Raw genomic sequence first — 20,102 nt, 5'->3', positions numbered from 1 at the left:
GCAGTTTATATTGAACGGGTTCAAGTCGTTGTCATCTGTAACATACATTTCCATAGTTAATAGGGTGCCAATATTATTTTAATTTGTTCTTATTTTTGCTGTCTGTGAACCATATGGATTATCAAAATGCATTTCCCAACATATATAAACATACACCAAAAATAATACGCAAAAATATATTGTAAAATATAAAGAGACCGAAACGAAAATCTCAATAGCGGAAGACATTTCCCAGCAAAGGCTCTTCTTCCGTGTGCGGAGGTTGGATGGAGAGATTGTCCTACACGTAGTCTCGGCCCGGCTGGCCTGCGGAGCTGGACGCCGGGTGGCGAGGAGCTTTCCCCGAGTCTTTGCTGGAGCAGTTGCAGCAGAGGAAGCTCCCTCCGATGATGCTGAGGCAGGCCGCTCCCCATCCGACGAACAAGGCACTGCCGAACTCATACCTGAGAATTATTCAAACGTCACACTGATGCTTATGCTTGAATTTGGAAAAGACGAGCGTTAAAAGTCTTTACAAGTAAAGTTCAAGCTGACTTTATCCTTATAGCTTAGCACAAAGAAACAGGGAACAGCTCGTCTGGCTCTTTCTAAAAAGTCTAAAAATGGTTGTGGTTTTTCGTGGGATTTCTGTTGGTTTAAAAAGTTTAAAACGACTTCAGCTCAGCTGTTTTCCGATGTGTTACATGGACTTCACTTTTTTAACTCTTTACTCATTACATTTCTGTGACACAAAATCACCAATTAGTTTTTTAGATTAAGATTATGTGTAAACAATTGTGTGCTAAAGTTAAATTGTACAATTACATAAAATAGTTACTGCCCAGGAAGGGACTCTACTTTAAGAACATTTTACTAATATTACTTTTGAACTTTTACTGTAGAAACATTTTTAGGGAAGAATGGCATTGGTACTGTAAGTAAAAACTTTTACAACACAGAAAACATCAAACTACTACAAATACGAACGGATTAACTGACTGGCAGGAGAACAACAGTATAATAAAAGACAGTTTAGTTGGCAAGTGTCCGTCCTCTTTGTCATTAAACAGCGTGATGCTCAATAATTACTGTAAACTCCTGACTGAAGCTGCAGAGAAAGACGTCCTCACCTGGAATTAGTCGGAGTGAATGGGTTGTAGAAGTCCTTGGCTATTCTGTTTCCGTACCAAGACGTTCCCACCAGAGCGAGCAGACCTGAAAACCATCCACATGTTGTCGTTTAAACATTGCAAGACTGTCATCTGTCGCGTGTCAACATTTCTATGAACCCATAAATTCACACCAAAATCCTCTACAAGGCGTGTTGCGATACAGCGGTCAAAGCAAAACACACAGTGTGGTGCAACATCTTTAAGGCAACAAAAAAAAAATCCCTCCAAGCGAGATGATGCTCAAGCAGTGTGTGTCTTTGCTTGTGTGTGCATGTCTGAAGGGAATGGACTCTGACCAGCGATGATGAAGATGACCCCTCCAGCGAGAGCCACTTTGTCCTTCTGCTCCGGTTGATCCGCCAAACAGGTGGTGCACCTCATGCCCACCATGTCCACCAACATAGCGATCAAGCTCAGTATGATGGAGCACAGCATCAGCCCGCGTGTGCCCAACACCATCCCTGGAAGCAAAGACACAACACAGAATCAGAGATTTGAGCAGGTTTCATGCAATTTCCCAGCTTTCTAATTATTTTTTTCGTTCATTTTTATCACATTCTTACTTCAAATACATAGTCATTGCAAACTGTGATTACATAAAAGCTTTAACAAAACCAAAGTCGAAGAAATCTCTTCAGTAAATCTCATTGTTCTTGTTGTTTACAGGCCCAAAACAGGCGGGAATGCAGACGAAGTGAGTCACAACCAGCTGAGGTGTACTCCAAGCATTCCTATCTGGTGAAGCACATATCTACCTTTCATCGTATAGAAGTTAGAAATACAATTACAAAAGCTTACTTTCCAATTCAATTCCAACACAATCCATAACTTCTATCCCTCTTAAATTGATTGAAAAGAATACTTTTTGTGTTTATCATCCAGCTGCTGGTATTTGAGGGACAAGTCTCAGCATGCAAGTTGGTTTTAGGAAGCTTTGAATGACCAGAGGGATTCACACATTCCTCTTCTCCAGCATACAAGGCCACAAATCTTACCTTTCCAATTGAGACCTTTCCTAAATTCATGATTTGAATTTCACAATTGAAACATTCGCTTGCATTAACCCATCTCTCATTTTCTTCCCACACCCATATGTTTGTGGAAGAAGAAATGATGATAAAGAGAAATGATTTAGGACACAATGTACTGTCATTGCTATGCGCTCGCTGTGCTGTGCCTGACAGTATCGTCAGTAGTACAGTATCATGAAAACATGTTGTGTAAAACAACATTACCTGGTAGTTGTAGAAGTGAATCGTACACTTTACACTGAACCTGACCAGTGCTCTGCGATACACAGCTCTTCCACAGCCCTTCGTACATCGCCTGAGCCGTGATGATGTTGTCCCCCGCATACGACGAAGCTTTCCATTCCACCATGGCTGTGGATGCTATCGTGCCAATGAGGCCCAGGAAGGCCAACGTGAACCCGAGAAGCTGAATACCTGCGTTGGCCATCGCTCGATTTCAGAAAAGTCAAACAGGTAAGTGATGAAAGTGGAGAAAAAAATATTTAAAAGTTCCTAAATGTTAATTTGGATGTAGTTCCCAGAGGCTTGGGCTGTTGGATCTGATCCTAAACAGTGTTGAATGTGTGTGTGTGTGTGTGTGTGTGTGTGTGCATCCTCATGGGGAACATCACAGAGAAGTAGGAGGATCCAAGAATGTCCTCAACGCCGACTTCAAAGTCAGGAAGAGCACGATGACACCTGGTGGAGGTGACGGTCTCCTGCAACGACTGAAACCTCACATGCACTAAAACAACACAAGTCACGTGTTGTATTTACTCTGCAGCTGAGGTTGTGCTTTCAAACGCCATTTAAAACATGTTTAATGCTCAAGCTCTTCAACTGATGCCTCTCTGGTAATGTGTTACCACTGTGTGTGAGTCTGCGCTGCTGTTTTAAAGAAACTGTAACACAAATAGAAGTGACCCTCTCGTTTCTATTTGCCTTGTTTTTGTACATAGTGACACATCTCTGACAGACCTTTGCTGAAACTAATAGTGCTATTAAAAAAAAAAGACAGAAGACTCACTCGCAGTGTTTTTTCCATGTTGTATATTCAAATACATGTTTACTATTGTCGGCTCTGTGAGTTTATTTATTGGACAAAAAGATTGTCCCCTTTTTCTGTGAGCAAATGAAACCCTGGCAGGAGCAGCCGCTGGCCAAAGGTTTCGGTGTCTTGCCTCATGCAAACCAGTCGTTTGCACTTTGTGTCAGCTGGCCGGTGGGATTGACGCGGACCGCTGTTACACGCAGGTATGTTGGATTAAATTATTCTCAATAGAAAACATTATTCTCTTCCCGGAACAAACAGCTGTTGTACTTTCATTCTGCTCTCATATCGAAGCAACACCCACTTTGGTTTCCTGTTAATTGACAGAAACTTTCCTGGTGTTTTGACAGTGAAAAATGGACAAAGAGTCGGGCCTGATTCTGCTCCTGGTGCTGCTTCTCGGTCACGGAGGCGACACACAGTCACAAACCTCGTGTCCATTCCGTTGCCAATGTTTCACCTCAGTCCAAATACTGTGTTCTGATGAACGGATGATATCTTTACCCAGGAACATGTCCAGGCAGGTCAAGGACTTCATCGTGGTCAATTCGGCCGTATCGTACCTGTTCTCCCCGACTTTAGAGGAGAGCCCCCAACTCACCAAGCTCGTCTTCCTCAGTAACGCGCTACGAAGTGTCCACGCTCAGGCTTTTGAGCATCTGACTGAGCTGCAGGAGCTGGAAATCAGTGGGAACCCCTTGCTGGAGCACTTATATTTGGGGACTTTCTCAAAGCAAGGAAACTTGACTAAACTGCTGCTTAACTTCAACAGGTTCAACACGGTGCTTCCTGGCATGTTTGACTCTCTTAAACAGCTCGAAACTCTGCAGATGAAGGGCAACGTCATATCACATCTGCCTACACTCCTTTTCCGGAACCTTGAGAATCTGCGTGTCCTGGATTTGTCCCAAAATAAGCTTGAAAACGTGACAAGGGAAACTTTTTCTGGACTGGCGAGATTGGAGATCCTGAGACTTAACAGCAACCTCGTCAGCAATCTGACATCCGACATGTTCCACAATATTTCTCAGCTGACAGAGCTGCACGTTGAGAGCAATCAAATATCTGAACTCGCCGACGATATCTTCTGTGTGTTAACCAAACTGGAGGTGCTGAACCTCCGCGGGAACCTCCTCACAACTTTCAGCGATAAAATGTTTGGATTCGAGACGACGCAATTGAGGGAGCTGAATCTAAAGGGGAACAGATTGACTGAGCTGTCCTCTCTAAGCAGCTTGACGTCTCTTACCAACCTCATCTTGTCCTCTAACCAGCTCTCCGGCCTTCCCGAGGACATTTTTAGAAATGTTACAGCCCTGGAGAATCTGGATCTGTCTGAAAACCAGCTCACCCTGCTGCCTGAAATGATATTTCATGATCTCTTCAGCATCAAATCAATTCATCTGAACAAGAACAACCTGAGCAACGTTGGCAGCAAACTGTTCGAGGACCAGCTCCTCCTGCAGCAGCTTTACCTGTCTGACAACCGGCTTGAAACTCTCCCGCCGGGTTTTTTAGACCCTTTTGTCATCCAGCACACAGTGAGGCTGCACGGGAACCCCTGGAAATGTGACTGCCGCATGTCGTATCTGCACAACTGGGTGCTGGCGAACAGCAGAGACGTAGAGATGCTCGACAGGGTGGTCTGCGCGAGGCCCGGCCATTTGAGAAGACGGGCGGTCGTCTCCATCGACAAGGACCAGCTGGTGTGTCCGGTGTCGAGAGACGACGTGCCTGAGCTCCGGAGCTGCAGCCTTCAGGCTGCCGGTGACACTGTGATTATCAAATGTAGAACAGATGCATGTTCTCCGCTGACAGTGAAGGTCCAGATTCAGGAGGACGACGGCAGCGTCGTGGAACATATTTTGAAAAAAGAGCCTCAATGCAGTAATGAGACAATAATCGAGATCCCTGTGCAGTAGTTTTTCTTTTTATTCAGACTTTGCTCTCTGTGCAAACACACTATCATGCATTCAGCAGTTCTTCATACAAAAGAGTCACACTCTATGTTCTGACTGTCACAGTCAATACTCTGAACAAACATCTAACTCACCACCTGATATGCGCGCCGCCAGACGATAAGCAGGGTGGATGAACCCGCTTCTTGTACAGTTCAAAGGTCAAGCCGCTGCTTATTAAGATCACTGCTGAAAGAAACTTTGAGTATCTGCTGACATGTTGAATCTCAGTAGCTGCTTCTGGCTCATGTTCATGTACGCTGGCATCGTCAAACTGAACATCATCACAACAAGTACAGAATAACTGTTTTGGAACAGCTGCTAAAAGGTCAATAAAATGGATTATTTGCTTCTTCAAATTTGTTTTAATTGAAAATGTACAACACTTTTAAAAAGCAGGAACGATCCTTCACCTAAAGATCTCAGCGAGATGTACATGCCTTCTTTCATTATAAAGCAGGTCTATGTGCTATATAAATACTGTATCTAAACGCCCAATCCACAAACAAATGCGCTGAGCCCACATTCAGACACTGTGCATTTAAACTAGTAATCGGTACTCGCATAAGGTCGTGATGTTGCAATGATACAGTCACCAGGAGTCGTGTCGCTAAACTCTATTTTTTTATGTAAATCAACGGCCCAGTAGGAACACTCAAATAGTCCTTGTTTCCTGAAAGTTGTCAAATGCACTAATAGCCTTTCATATGGATGAGCCGAGAACGAGGCGGGACCAAGTGTTTGGAGACGGGGTGACAGGAAGCGTCAGTGTGCTTCAACTTTTGTGCCATTCAGCAAAATCATAGGAACACTCGTTCCTATGATTTTGCTGAATGGCACAAAAGTTGAAGACCGGGCCAGTACTGAATGATGTGTGTGTTTTTAGCACATAGATAATAGAAACCCTAACTACAAGTAAGTACCTGTAAAAAAAAAATTAAAAAAACATGTTATATCTCCTTTTACTACAGTTGAATATAACACAATGTAAAAATATTCAAATTCAAGTCAAAATATAATTAGAGTAAAAATGTGAAGGTACCATCAGCAAAATACTTGAAAGTAGAAGTAGAATAGCTCTTGTCCTTGTTGTGATTAATACTATTGTGTCATATGTGATTGGATTATTATTACTGATGCAATAATGTCAATGCAGCATTTTAATGCATTTGCGAAGCTGAGTTTGATTGTTGTACAAAACGTTGTTGGGTAGTTTTACATCAAATGAGCTCAACATTGCTTTTGTATGTACAATCCTGATCTATAAAGAAACCTGGTAAAGTGCAAAATGTCCAATTCATATGTAGAAGAAGTATAAAGTAGTATAAATTGTATATTCAATTTTACAAGTAACTCAAAATGGGATCTGGCACACGTATATATTTCTATTTTCTTTTTACAGGATTGTCATTTCAGGGTTTCAGAAGTTGATCGAGACCCTCTGATCACTCCACTGCTCCTGAACACTGGGAGGGAGGATGAAGAGGGAGGGAGGAGGGAAGCCCCGACACAGCAAGGCTCACAGATGGCTGTACCTTGAAGACGGCCCTCTAACCCGGGGTTAATAAGGGTCAAAGGCCATGGGGTCGATTGGGTCCTCCGTCCGAGTTGAATGACATCACAATTCACATGACAAAAAGAGGCGACTGTCTTCCTCCCAAAGTTTGGAGTGATGGCATGAAATTGGAGGTAATCCACACTTGAGCAAAACTCTGGTGCATACAAGATATTTAACATGTAAAGCGTTGGGCTGTTAGCTAATGAGCAACAAGACACGTGGAAGTCTTTAAACGCTTATCTTTATTCAGTGAGAGTGTTTGTATTGATAACATAGAGCCGCTTAAAGAAGAGTAATGGCGCCACAGGCTGAACGAACCACACTCTCCTCCACAAAATATTGATGGTATTAACACAAAGAATGAGCTCGCTCGACAGTTTACCGCAGCTCTACTTACCATTTTGACTTGGCTTACTCTTCGTTTGTTTTTTTTACGGTCCACAGCTTCACTATTTCGGTTCCTTTCATCATTGCTCTCGTCAATTTTTGAAAGTGACTTCTTTACTGACATTTATCAGGTCAACCACATTGATTCCACACGAATGTGTTTCTCAGTGGTAAGCGTGGTGAACACAATAGCGTGGTTAACACAATAGCCATATCAACTTTACAAGGTGATTACACAACACTTTATATGTCAATGATGTGTTTCTACCTTGTTGTGTTGACCCTCAGGGGCCAAAATAATCTAATGAAGGTTTAAGCTTCAAGAAAATCCTTTTCTGGAATTTACGGTAATATTGCATTCAGGATATTCTGTATCTTAAATTGCATCACATTAAATATATATTAAAAAAATCAAGTGCCATGTTTTTGGCTGCACAGCTTACATATTTTATACACATTTTGGCAAAACTGTGGTTAATATATATTGCTCTTTTTTTGTATGTGGCCTTGTCAGAACCATTTTAACTCGTGTTCTGCAGGTTCGAGCAATGAGAAAGTTGTAAAGCTTAAACTACTGTTTGGTACAGAATGGATTTAGAGGTCAATAGAGATATCTTCAAAACCAGAACAGCTGTCAGCATCCATCACTGCCAATTACTCTCATTGCCCATGCAAACCCCCAGCAGCACTGACCCCCACGGTTAGATCTCATCTCTCTGCCCCGCTTAGTGGGCAGTTAGCGCCGGACACCAGCACCTCTTTAGATGGGAGAGGAAAGACACAGAGGGGTGGAGACATTATCTGGTGAGACGCACAATGTCCAAAAAAAACACAAAGCACTGGGGGGTTTCCCACAGAGTTTAGACCGGCCTGTGAGGAGGGCGGTGGCGAGGGTTGGCCAGAGTCCTCGGGACAAAGAGTAGAGGTCATCTCCGACTCAATGCCTGGGCCAAGAATTCAAGAGGAGGAGTTGTTTTTTTTTATCTGAAAATGAAAACTAATTTCAGATCAGGTATATCATCAATATTATCATTAGTAATATCATACTGTATTAAAACCCGGCGCGTGTGTCTCGAGGGCATCATCATAGACATTAAGGGAACATTTATCTCGACTTTGATGATGACGCTCATTGTTTCAAAGGCGTTTCAGCTTATTGTGAATAAGCTCAGTCATCCGTGAAATGATAACCACCAGTTGGTATTATGAGGGCAGGTGTCTATTAGATTCCCTCTCGCTCTCAGCCTATGAGATGGTGATACACATCCTCCATGACACAATGACCTAAACATCTCAAGGACACAAATAGGCCATTTTGCACACTCAGAATGTAGAAGCCTTGCTTACAAACAAGGGTCAATATTTACCCCTGAGTGCACCCGGGCTCCCGGGTGGAGGCTAAATTGGTTTTGCTGACCAAATTAAGAACAGCTGACCTGATGTGGGTGTTAAGTGGAATCAGAGATGTTACCAGAATGGTAATCTTTTGCATGATATGCTGGCTTTTGTCTCGAGACTATAAGCTCCTTATCATCACATTACAATTATGCAGGAGGAATCAGAAACTATGGCCCTATGGACCCTGCTCTTAGACGCCTATACTTGTCGTATTATGCATGCATGCATGTAGTCTGAATTGAAGGGCCAGAGCCAAACCTAGAGCATTTTGTTGCTGCAAAACAATTGAAAAAAAAGATCTCCCACACTCCAAGAAGTAACCTCTGAAAAGGCCATTGTTTCATAGTCAAATGTTGCTTGAGTGCTCTTCACATATTATGGTTTAGTGAGAGTCATTCATTTCACACATGAATACAGTACCTTCAGGTCCAAAGCTTGTCTTGTCCCGGGTCCAAGTTTCGAGAGACAGCTTCTCCAGTGCTTCACGAAACCCACGATCTGAATCAATTCATTCTGGCCCACGTGCTGCAGCTGTTCTCCAGAGGGAAGTGGTGGATGCGTTTGTTTTTCCAGAGACAGAAAACACAGGAAGAGTGAAAGGTTGGATTCACACTGAACGTATTGGGGCTTCAACGATGGTCATGTCTGTGGCTCCAAAAAGTCAAATTCATTTGAAAAACCAGTTAATTGGTCTGAAAATTGGATGAATATCTACAATTGACAGTTTGATTCAGCATTTCATCATTTCTCTTTGTTTTTTCCTTCCAAATAAGTTTGGCCGTCTTGGAAGGTTTGTTTAAAACCTGCGATCATGTAACTGCTTGTGTTTCTTTCCCCACTGGATTTAATTATAGGAATATGGCCAATGAACTTAAGTACAATGTAATTATGACTTATAAGACTAAAGAACTCATTGCAAAAGTAAATCCCAAGTTGTAATAAACGGCAATTATCTTTTTGGTTTCCCTTTTTTTCTGATGAACTCAGGTTGCCTCACACGTGGTTCATCAGTCTTGCCAGGCCCAAAAGTTAAGGTGGAAATTGGAGCATTTGTGTTATAGGATGTCTCACTTCGAAGGGGACCCACGCAGTGAAAATGTATCTTCATAGTCTTCTTCACTGGCAAAGAAAACAAGAGCTCCGCTCCCTCACCCCGACATTTAACACATCATCTCCTTTGAAGATGTCGTGCCATGTGATGCAGAACCAAAGTGACTTGGTTTTAATAGTCACACCATTCTCGCTGTGTGGGTCCGAGGTGATGAATGTTTATTGTGTCACGCTGATACTGAATTCCCAGTGTGTTGCAGTATCAGTATGTTGTTGAGATTTTCAAAAACAAGCAGCTAAATCAAAAGGGGATGAATCGGAGTGAAGGGACAAAGAGCGTTGTTCATTCACCATTGATATCGACTGCATAATCTATTCATTAGCATTGATGTGAACCACCGCTGACTACTTCGACCCCATCAAACACCATAACAACCCTAAGAACAATACGCCCCAATTCCACCCACAGGGGCGGAGGCAGTGAGGGGTTTCCGGTGAGCGTCAGGGGGGGAAACCGTCTCCACAAGCAGGGAGCCTGTCACCGTTGTCACTTTGTTTGTGAGGGGAAGGCCATCAATCATGAATCCTGCTTCACATTAGCTATCCGCTGCGCTGCAGCGTTTGAGAAAATACTGCATCGAACTGGGGTTTTTGATGCGAGAGGTGCAGCGAGAGGGGATAACTAAGGAATTAGACAAAAGATGGAAGGAGGGGCCCAACGCTGATAAACGAGTGGCTGTCTATTGAAGCTCCTCCATCAAAACCCCTCCAGGTTCTCCGTCATATAGGTGTGGATGGCATAGCGACCTGCCAGAACTTCACTGCTCCTCTTATCTGAACAGTCTGGCCCGAGAAGTTCTCAAAAAGCCTTTAAGACCAGGACCTTTGAGAGTGGGCAACAATAAGCCTTCTTTAGACCGGTGAAAGTGACAGCATGGTCCGCACCCCCCCCCCCCCCATCCCCCTTACAGCCATTAAACCTCTTCCTGGATAAACAAGGGGAAGGCCCTTTATGAAGATGGAGAGGCTCACAAAGAGAGGAGCCATTGAGCCACTGAGGGGCCCGTCTTTGTTTTTGTGTCCAGGGTCTTCTCAAAGGATACTCTGATAGAAGGGGGAGCTCTTATTTTTGTCTTTTAGTCCTCCTTACTGCCAGTCTTCTCTCCGCTGTGCCAAAACAAAGATGTAAACTTAATTGACTGTATCATTTGCACAAAGTGAGGAGTTTTAACAACTGTTAAGGGCGCCCGATTGATGATTTGATTCATACTTCTGTGGGTTCCTTCTGTTGAAATGCATAAATCAAAGTGTTTTTTCGTATATTTGCTCCTCGCGACATATTAACAATATTTACACATGAACGCAGAATATTGTGCACCTGTTTCTCATTTCTTTAAAAAAAACAACTTAGAAACAAAGTGGTTACTCCTGCATTTCTTTCTGTAACGACTCTTAAATCCCCTGAATTTTAAATCAGGAACAACCCAATGGGCATGGGCTGTGTGTGCCAGCGTGCGATGCTGTCAAAGGGAGGCCCCCCTGTCCTCTGGTGATGGGCTGCCAGGTCTGTGGATGGGTTTGTGAGATTTAGGGCAACATGCTGGTGGAGCGGCGTTGTCTCTGGAGTGTGAATGAGGGGCACCTGTGACCTCCGGTCACGCTCTGCTCGCGGCCCGCTGTGTGAGCACCACGCTCAGGACACACGCTGGGACTGTCAGCCCTTCAACTGTCCGCTAAATGGACAATGATTGGACCGGCTCTGCAGGTCTGCTGCTGATGAGCACACACTTAGAGCATCAAATCAGAAGTCTTGTCAGCTTTATGAAAAGGGTGAATCCTTCTATATATATATATATATATATATATATATATATATATATATATATATATATATATATATATATATTCGTTATCTCTTCTGGTGCCAGATAATGCAGGGAAGATACTTCAAAGAGTAACAACACACACTTAATTCTTTATAAATGTGCTTAGTCTGATCTTCATTTAGCCGCTTCTTTAACTTTATGATCATGCCCGAATCTATTTCAGCATGATTTTCAATCTGGCAGAAGCTCAGACAGACCTGCACGCCTCTTGTTTCCTCTCAGTCTCCTTCCCTCAGTAGAGAGGTGTTTACTTTCAGCCAGAAAGCAGATTTCACTGTCACTGCAAAGGGGAGGGTCAGGCGTGGACCACGCACCCAGGAAGGGGACGATATATATATATATATATATATATATATATATATATATATATATATATATATATATATATATATATATATATATATTATATGGCTGCCGTCCACGGGATGTTGGAATGTTAATGGAAAAGATGTTTACAGGTGAAGTTAAGTCAAAGTGTAATAGATTTTTTTCAAGGGTAGCACTGCAGGCTCACCCATCTCTAAATGAGTGAGCATTGGCATGACAACCTGATTGGGGTTTTCGAGAGAGGAGAGATGACAAAGACGCCATAGAAGCAAGAATTGCATCATAGAAATATTTTTATTCGTCTCGGAAAAAAAATACAGTGCTTTGCAAGGATTTTCCTGACCTGCATGGGGCAAATGCGAGACCAGGAATATCTCCTGATGTCCATATAAAAACACAAATATGTGTGTAAACATCCCTCTGAAGTGGGTTTTGAAAACATTTACAAAATGTACAAAAATATGTTCTAGCGTGTGATAGTCCTTTTTGAGCTGAATTCCTACCAGGGCCTCCACACAGAGTCTAAGGTGAGCTGAGGCGCAACAGGCGACGCGTGATGGCCGTGTTGCGCTCCGAGAGGCACGAGAGCAGCGCTGGGAACCAGGAAAGCAAACTGTCCGTCCCGTGTCGGCACCACCTGGAAGCCGCCGTACAGCTTTATGGCTTCCGGGGAGGCGTGCATCGACGAGACGCTTTTGGAAGGCACAGGCGGAGCGGAGGCCGCCGCCGCCGCCGCCGCCGCCATGATCTGTGCGCCTGTCTGTCCGAGTCCCAGCGCCACCGGGTGAGGCGTGTAGAAGTTCACGGAGTTGATTTGAGTCACACTGGATGCCAGGTGGCTGAGGAGACGAGTCCTCACCTCTGCGTTCAACCCTTCACATGTAGAGAGGAAACGGGTGACCTCTCCTACACACTCGCTAAACCCGGCTCTGTATTTACCCAGAACGGATGGGTCCGTGTTCACAGCAGCTGCAGACAAAATACAAATATATACATATTAATACACAAATAGGTAGATAGTTGTGTGTTATACTGGACAAATTAAAGAGATTCAAAATAAGAGTATTAAATAATTGGCTAATTGGCTCATATCAATAGATTCTAATCATTCAGGGCTTTGTGAAATCAAGTCTTGAGGACAAACACTAACTGTGTGTGAGCAAATACATCTTTGAGACATGTTTACCATCTGAAGTTAGACATCCAAGAATTACTGCGCGCGCATCAACATCAACCCAGACACGGCACATACCAGTCATCTGAAGTCGCTGCAGGTTCCTGAGGTGCTTCACGGTCATCTCAAGGATATCCGCCTTCTCCAGTTTGGAGTGTCTGGAGCTCTAAACGGGACGAAAGTGACGATTAAATCATGCATCCTAATCCCAATCTACCTTAATTCATCTTGGAATAAACATTCAGTGTCGAGATGCTCACATCTTTCTTGAGCGCGTCCAGGATGAGAGTCTTCAGCTGGCCCAGACTCTCATTGATGCGCGCGCGTCTCCGCTTTTCCATGATCGGTTTGGAGGACTTAAAACAGAAAAGAAGAAGAAGAAAAAAACAGTTCATGTGACATGTATCAAATATAAAAGCAGATGTGAAACAAAGCAAGCTATTCGGGTCGCTTACCTTCCTGTTCTCAGACAGACTGCGGGGCTTTTCGGGTGTGGAGTCCCCTCTCGCCGGTGTGCCAGCCACGGCGGTGGGAGAACCTCTCTCCAAAGTACCTGCCGGCATCTTCAGGCTCACAAATCAAACTCGCCTAAACAAATTGTATCAATAACGGGAATAATGATGCGCAGCGATAATAACGTGAGTCCGCCCCGCGCAGCGAGTCCCGCTTCCACCACGGAGCAGTTTACCGATGACAAACGTCACGAGTGACTTCTGTCTCGTCGCCAAACTGACACCCAGTCCGCTCCTTGTTTTTCCAGCGCCTGGGGGTTTATTTATAGAGACCAGGAGGCTGCACGCGAGCGGCTCGTGTGCGAGTTCCCAGAGTTTTCATCATTCTGTCCAATGGGCGCGCGGGACACGGGGCCGGGGAGGCGGCGGGCTCGTGCGACGCGGCGCTCCCATTGGCTGCCTGTCAGGATGCAGAGACAGTGCTCTGCAGAGAGAGAGTGGTGCTTCTACTCCTGAATGAGCGAACTGCCTGATGTTATTGATGGAGAAAGCAAAGTGGCTTTATTGAATCAGTTCATAACGCCTCGGCTGGAAGAAAGATGCTTGCTTGCACAATATCAAATTAAAATATAACGCTATACTCAGCAGCAGCAACAGCAGATTAAACTGTAATTAATGTTCAATACGTGAGTCGATATGGTGGTTTAGTCTATTCTAATAGTACATGTGTTAATGCATTAATTGATTTTGTCAAATAAAGATATCAATTGTTGGTTTTAGCGTCATATTGGTTATAAAAAGTTAAAGTTTTTACTCAAAACCACCACAAAGTCTTTGTCGGTTGGCACATTTTGTTTTTCAAGACAGAAACTGTTCTTTGGAGATTTTCCGTCACTTTAACTCAGAGTTCATGAGAGGACACCACACAGCTTTACTCGTAAAAAGCTTTTACGAGTAAAACCAATTTTAATAGATACCGAGGTTAATTAACAATTACATGATGCGGTTCAACGGCCTGGAAGTTTAGTCATGCAACACAAAGAAATGCAGCTTTTGCAAGAGCACATCCAGAGAACGTATTCACTTCTAATTGTACAGCTTCTTTATCTGTGTGTACGTCTGTTTTCACACACACAGACACTTTTCGGGGGTCACCGAGTGCTTCAGACTTCGAGGTGAAGACCTCATCCTCTGACACACTCCAGGCCTGATGTCCAGTGAAGTAGAAAATCTGGCACACTCAACTGTCCTGTTGCTGCAGTGACCTCTGACCCCTCCGGTCTGCTATCGCAGGTTGAGGGCAGGAAACATGGGAATATATACTTCAAACCACCTGGAGACGAATCACAATAATTAAGTTAGTGGTATATTATATCAGAAGTGTTTACTTCCAAATTATTTTTAGTCGACTGTCTTTGTTGAAAAAATCAAAACATGAATTGTCGTTCGTAAAGTTTTTATTTTTGTCCATAAATGACTCAATAACTCATTGACTTTCATTAAAGTAGTTCAAGCTGTTTTTATATCAATGATGTCACTGCTTTACTTCAAACTTCAAGGACATATCATTGATTATGATACAAATATACAATGATAGAGTTCAGAATTAGTGCCTAAATTATATTTATATGTTCTGAGATTCCAATATAAAACTATTATTTATTTATTTGTATACAGATAAATGTGGCAAAACCCTGATTTTATACTTACGTTTTTCTTTTTTCAACACTTTATGAAAAAAAGGGTATACGTGTACAACATATTTTATTACTTATCATTTACTATTCATTAATAAACCCATTTTAATGGCTAATAAATGTATGTATAGAAAATGCTTTTATGTTTTTTTTCATAAAAATTCAAATTTGGAAAAAAAGTTTCCAATCACACTGAATTTGTTGCGCTAAAAAGGAAAACAATTACAAAGAGGCTACTTTGTGTTAATTTGCAAGATTGTGAAGTATAACAAAACACATACTGAGGATGCAGTTGTTATACCCTGAAATAAAAGGTTATGGTAAAAGGATTTTCCTTAATTTAATCTTTTATCTTCATATTTGCTAATTTTAAAATGTTTTGTTCCGATTTGAAGCTGAATATTTAGATTTGTGAAGAATAAAATCCACCACAAAATCCTTATTAGCTGCAGTAGAGGGAGAATTTAACGTAAAAACAGAACTCGTGCTGCATGTTCACAGATGTCTTTATCGACAGACGTCTCCGTCTCTGCAGGTCGATCATCAGACGTCTCCTTAAAGCACCTAAACCCTCAGAGGTGAAATGACCCCAAAAGCCAGGTCAGTGTTTCGCATCCACACTTTATCCTCTGTAGGAGTGACAACTTCAAGCATCACTGGCTTCTTTACCCGAGTCCATATCAAATCAAGTCAAACTCTGTCGAAATGGGGTTCATCTGTTATAAAACCAAAGATAAGTGGATCAGTGTTGATGTTTTCTTTGCTAAAATGACTCATTCAGGAGAAGAGGACTGTTGCTCTCATTGATAATAGGACATAAAGACAGACTTGTTGTGTTTTTTAGGTTAAACTCACAAGACACAAAACAAAATAGCTTATTGAATGTACCAAGTGAAGCGTTTAGCAGGAAAACAGGAAGCAACACGCAGTGGGAAAAGGGACGCTGTTCTATGTCCGGCCAACTGCTCTCGTAACATGAATCTTCTGGTGGATGTTTTAACAAGATGCTCCTTTGAAATAGCCCGAGGTCCTGCTCACAGCACATGAGAGGCCGCACAACAATAAATTACATCCTATCAGTCCTGTTTTCAGTGAGCCTGCTGCTCTGCCACAAACAACCCTTTATTGTGCGAATGGCGATGTGGACATGAAGTTTATAGAGGAGCCCTGATGTGTATCAGTGTGGGAACCCTGGGGTGGGCGGCTCCAGGGAGCCCAGAGAGGGTGAGGAAGCTATCAAGGTCAGCATGTGACTGATAACCACAAGTTCAGGGAAACAAGAGCAGAAAGATATGACTACTTTGGGGTTTTAATCTTAATAACCGAGTCAGAGTCCTTCCTTAGACTTTGATCCAAACAAGATAAACTTGTAGCTTCTTCTCCAATAGATAAGTCCTTAATCTATTCAACTCATCAACTAATAGCATGTTGTTGTTTTTAATAGCAATAAATTATGTTTGTTTTTTAATTATCCCCGAGACAACAGGACTGAATTGTCTACAAACAGAGCTTGAGCAGTTTTCTACATGTCATTAGTATAATGTTGTTTTATTGTGGTTACAATTAGCTTTCTCATGTGGATAAATTCTCATGTCGTGGAGACACATTTCACAGATTGCAGAAGTCGAATTAAAAATATTATGAAGTGCTACAAATGATTTTTTTAACCTTTTGGAAACTGTGCGCAAAAATCCTCCCGCGCCAATTTTAAGTCCCAGCATGCCCCATTCAGACAATCTTTTGGCATAAAATACGTAATGTTTTTCCATTTTTGAACAGAAGAACACAGTTTTTTTTATTGAAACTCCTCCGTAACAGACCAAGGCTTTGTTTTTATTGTGATTTCTGTAATCTTTCCAAAAAGTCTCATTGACAGCTTGAGGAGGCATTTTTGGGGAATCTGGCTCATATCATGCTGGATGTTAAAAGTGCTTTTTTTTGCAGACATACATTTTTTTCCCCAATACTTTGCTGAACAAATACATACAATAAACACAAGTATTGGAATCAATTTGAGGCTCGACAAGTCAAACACTGGGAAAAGAGGTCTAGAGACAAAATTGGTTCCACACTTTCCAACGGGTTATAGATCAAATCTAATAAACCTCTCTGCCGCCTCCACACAGTCGCCACCCTCCTGTCAATGTCCACCTGGTCTGAAAGCTGCGGCCGCTGTGCACGCTCTCTCCTCCGCCGCCATGCGGGGCAGCGAAATGACCATCCTCATCATCAAATGCTGCGAAGGTTTTCCTTTCAACCGCCGGTATGAAAACATCTCGGGCCAGGAGGGGAGGGCACAGACAGAGGGGATCACTTAAACATCTCATCCAGCGCTCCGCTCGCTCTCCGTCCCCTTCTTCTCCCTTTGAATTCCCTCCCATAGCAACTCCCAGCCCCCGGCTCTGCCTGCCTTTTGTCCCCCTCCTCAACAGCAGTTTCTGCTCCAGAAGCCTTAGACAAGGCCTCCATTAATTGCGGGCCTGTGTGGAATACACGTGGGACAATGGGCCCAACAGAGTGTCCGGCCCCCAGACAAGGCTGGAAACAAGTGGTACAGGAATCCGGCAGAATAGACTCGTCCTGGCTGATGTCACTGAATACATTTACCTACCTCAGAGCACATTCACTCCGAGCTTTGTTTTATTTGGACAAAAAAAAAAAAAAGAAGGGGAAGGGGGGAGGTAGCAGTATCAATAGAGGAGAGGAGCTGAAGGGGGGGGGGGCTGAAGGATGGGAAATAACTGGTGGTCATGGCGACGTGCTGAATCAAAAATATGGTTGTGTTTAGCGGAGGCAGAGATGTAAAAAAAAAAAAGGGGTAGAGGGCGTTAGATTAAACCCTGCGTGAGATATAAGAAAAGGCTGAAAACAGAGGTTTAGTTTTTTTTTCCGCGTATTCAGCCCTGTTTATACGGCAATAAAGAGCGGATAAAGGAGCAGGGAGATTAGCAGACTCATCTAGGCTGGTGTTTGTCAACAACAACCTGAGTAGTTTCAAGTCAGCTTATTCCAAGTCAGTACACCAGCAGAGAGGATGCTGAGCCGCGGCGAGGGGAAGCTGCGGAGGAGAAGGGGACCATAGCAACTGGTATTTCAGCACAACAACCTGCCATCTGTCACCTAACGCGGTGGCTTCTTTCTCTGAAAGATGCCAGCGTTTAGATCTTCAACTCGGAGGCAAAGGCAATGAGACTGAAGTCTTATTGAACTCTAGGTCTCCCCCCTTTGAAAAGGAAACCAGCCATCGCCTTATCCCTCATCAAATTGAAAAAAAAAAAAACGCTTTTCTGAGATGCTAGGGAGAGGCCTCACATTTAATTTTTAAAACCCAGACATGAAAGTGTTCCCAAAGCACATTCAGCGGTGGAGAAGTCTTTAAAGGACTAGTTAGCATGTAGATTATATGCATTTCAGTGCATTGTCAAAGTATCTAAGTGTATTTACATGTTAATGTTCAGGGATGCTATCGTCTTGAGAAGGTGTTGGGGGGGGAGGAGGTTGGTTAACTGTGTATTTTTCCTCTGCGGACCATGGGAATGTGATTTCTTTGTGCCATCGAGGTTCAAACACATTCCTGTACGGCCATGGATATTATGAGCATTGATTCCTTGCGTAAAAACAACCTGTTGATCCGGGCTATGAAGTGAAGCTCTTGTCCGTAAACATACTGTAAAGTTAAATTAGCAACAGCTCAGATTAAAATTTGCTTCTTTCTGACGGATAAAAAAAGACTGTAGAATCGCGGAGCCGAAAAAGCGTCGACATGAGCCCCGCGGATGCCCTGCCGTGGGGTGCTCATCCTGATCCAAGCTTAGTCCATATCCACAAGTGTGTTTGCATTAGGATTTATGAATGTGAAGATGGCCTATTCTTGCCACTCAAGATGACTCACAAGACCGGCGTTTTGGCCACTTACGCTGTGAAAGCCGCCCGGGGGGATGCCCTTTCAGCACTCGAGGACCTCTGGCTGAGTCCCCTTCACGCGGGAGATCAGCATCACTTGGGGGAGAGAGGAAAAAAAAAAAAAAAAAGAGTCCCTGCTCTTTGCAGGGGGAGCTGTCCTGAGGGATGGCGCCGCTCCTTGTCCCAGGGCCTCCCTTCTTCACCTGCCGGCTTAGTGCTCATCACTTATGCACATAATCCCTGGTTAGCGCATGTGATCCAACCCGGGCCCGGGGACCAGGCCCCCGAGCCTCCCCTGCTCACATGCTTGCTGGGTGGCTCCTGGGTGGCCATGGTAACTCTCATCTTCTCATGACAGTTAGGCTTCAGTCATGGCTCTAAGTCCTCTCTTCAGTCCCTGTGCGCCTTTTTCCCGTCCGCCGCTCTCTGTCTCCTAAAGCCCTCTGTTTGTGTGTGTGTGGCTCCATCTATGGCTCTCTGTGTCTCTTTTCTCCCAAGTGTGGCCGTTCCCATGCGTCGGGCCCGGCCGAGTCTGAGAGTCGGACTATAACTCAGCAACAGGGTGACACTTCCAGGGGCCACAAAAGTGCATTAATGGCAATCTTGTTTAAATTTAAACCGCAGATTGTGGACCAAAATGGAGGCCTGACCTCATTTTCTATTGCGAGTCTGATCTGTAAACTGAGATTGTAAGATACACTTGTGCACTTTCTTTTCAGCGCGGTCACTCCGGGCCTCTGAGTGCAGATCGTCTTACGGTCGGCGCAACCCCGCAAGCCTCGACCATTAGTTTGTTTAAAGCGCTGGATATCGCGCAGGGCCCTCGAGGGAGATCGGGAGAGGCAGCCCAAGCAATGTTGTGCGGCCCCCCACACTAACAAGTGTCACAGTGATCCGGGGCCGGTCCTCCCCCTGTGTGAACGCCATGTGAGAGGCGGCTCCATCCATGCCCCTGCCACCTCCACACAAGGCCCTCCATTGACTTCTAACCTGTTGAGGGACCACGGGGGACAAAGAGCCGCGGGGTGGGGCCCGTCCCTCCAACAAGCCTGTGAACAAACGTTAACACGGCTGCATCTGTCCACCCCCTGAATCACTGA

The 20,102-nt window shown here is 43.8% G+C and overlaps 3 protein-coding genes across 3 annotated transcripts; 1 reads left to right on the top strand and 2 right to left on the bottom strand.

The window, feature by feature from the left end:
• Positions 1 to 280: 280 nt before the first annotated feature.
• Positions 281 to 2,658, bottom strand: cldn1 (claudin 1). Its single transcript, XM_068571232.1, has 4 exons — positions 2,387 to 2,658; positions 1,448 to 1,612; positions 1,110 to 1,194; positions 281 to 443 (listed from the first exon to the last, which is right to left on the bottom strand). The coding sequence occupies exons 1-4, from the start codon at positions 2,607 to 2,609 to the stop codon at positions 281 to 283; spliced, it is 636 nt and encodes a 211-aa protein (XP_068427333.1). The 5' UTR covers positions 2,610 to 2,658.
• A 910-nt stretch (positions 2,659 to 3,568) lies between these two features.
• On the top strand, positions 3,569 to 5,134 carry zgc:153913 (carboxypeptidase N subunit 2). The gene has a single exon (XM_068571261.1). It carries the CDS (start codon positions 3,569 to 3,571, stop codon positions 5,132 to 5,134), a length of 1,566 nt encoding a protein of 521 aa, XP_068427362.1.
• Positions 5,135 to 12,090: 6,956 nt separating this feature from the next.
• On the bottom strand, positions 12,091 to 13,625 carry LOC137782033 (transcription factor HES-1-B-like). The gene is made up of 4 exons (XM_068571105.1): positions 13,406 to 13,625; positions 13,211 to 13,306; positions 13,029 to 13,116; positions 12,091 to 12,745 (listed from the first exon to the last, which is right to left on the bottom strand). The coding sequence occupies exons 1-4, from the start codon at positions 13,511 to 13,513 to the stop codon at positions 12,276 to 12,278; spliced, it is 762 nt and encodes a 253-aa protein (XP_068427206.1). The 5' UTR covers positions 13,514 to 13,625; the 3' UTR covers positions 12,091 to 12,275.
• Between the last annotated feature and the right edge of the window lie 6,477 nt (positions 13,626 to 20,102).

This window comes from Clinocottus analis, unplaced genomic scaffold (genome assembly GCF_023055335.1).
Source record: "Clinocottus analis isolate CAN_PGR_092001 unplaced genomic scaffold, fCliAna1.0.p SCAF_11, whole genome shotgun sequence".
Lineage (NCBI taxonomy): Eukaryota > Metazoa > Chordata > Actinopteri > Perciformes > Cottidae > Clinocottus > Clinocottus analis.
Note: the sequence above shows the minus strand (reverse complement) of the source record. Positions and strands in the feature narration are given on the sequence as shown.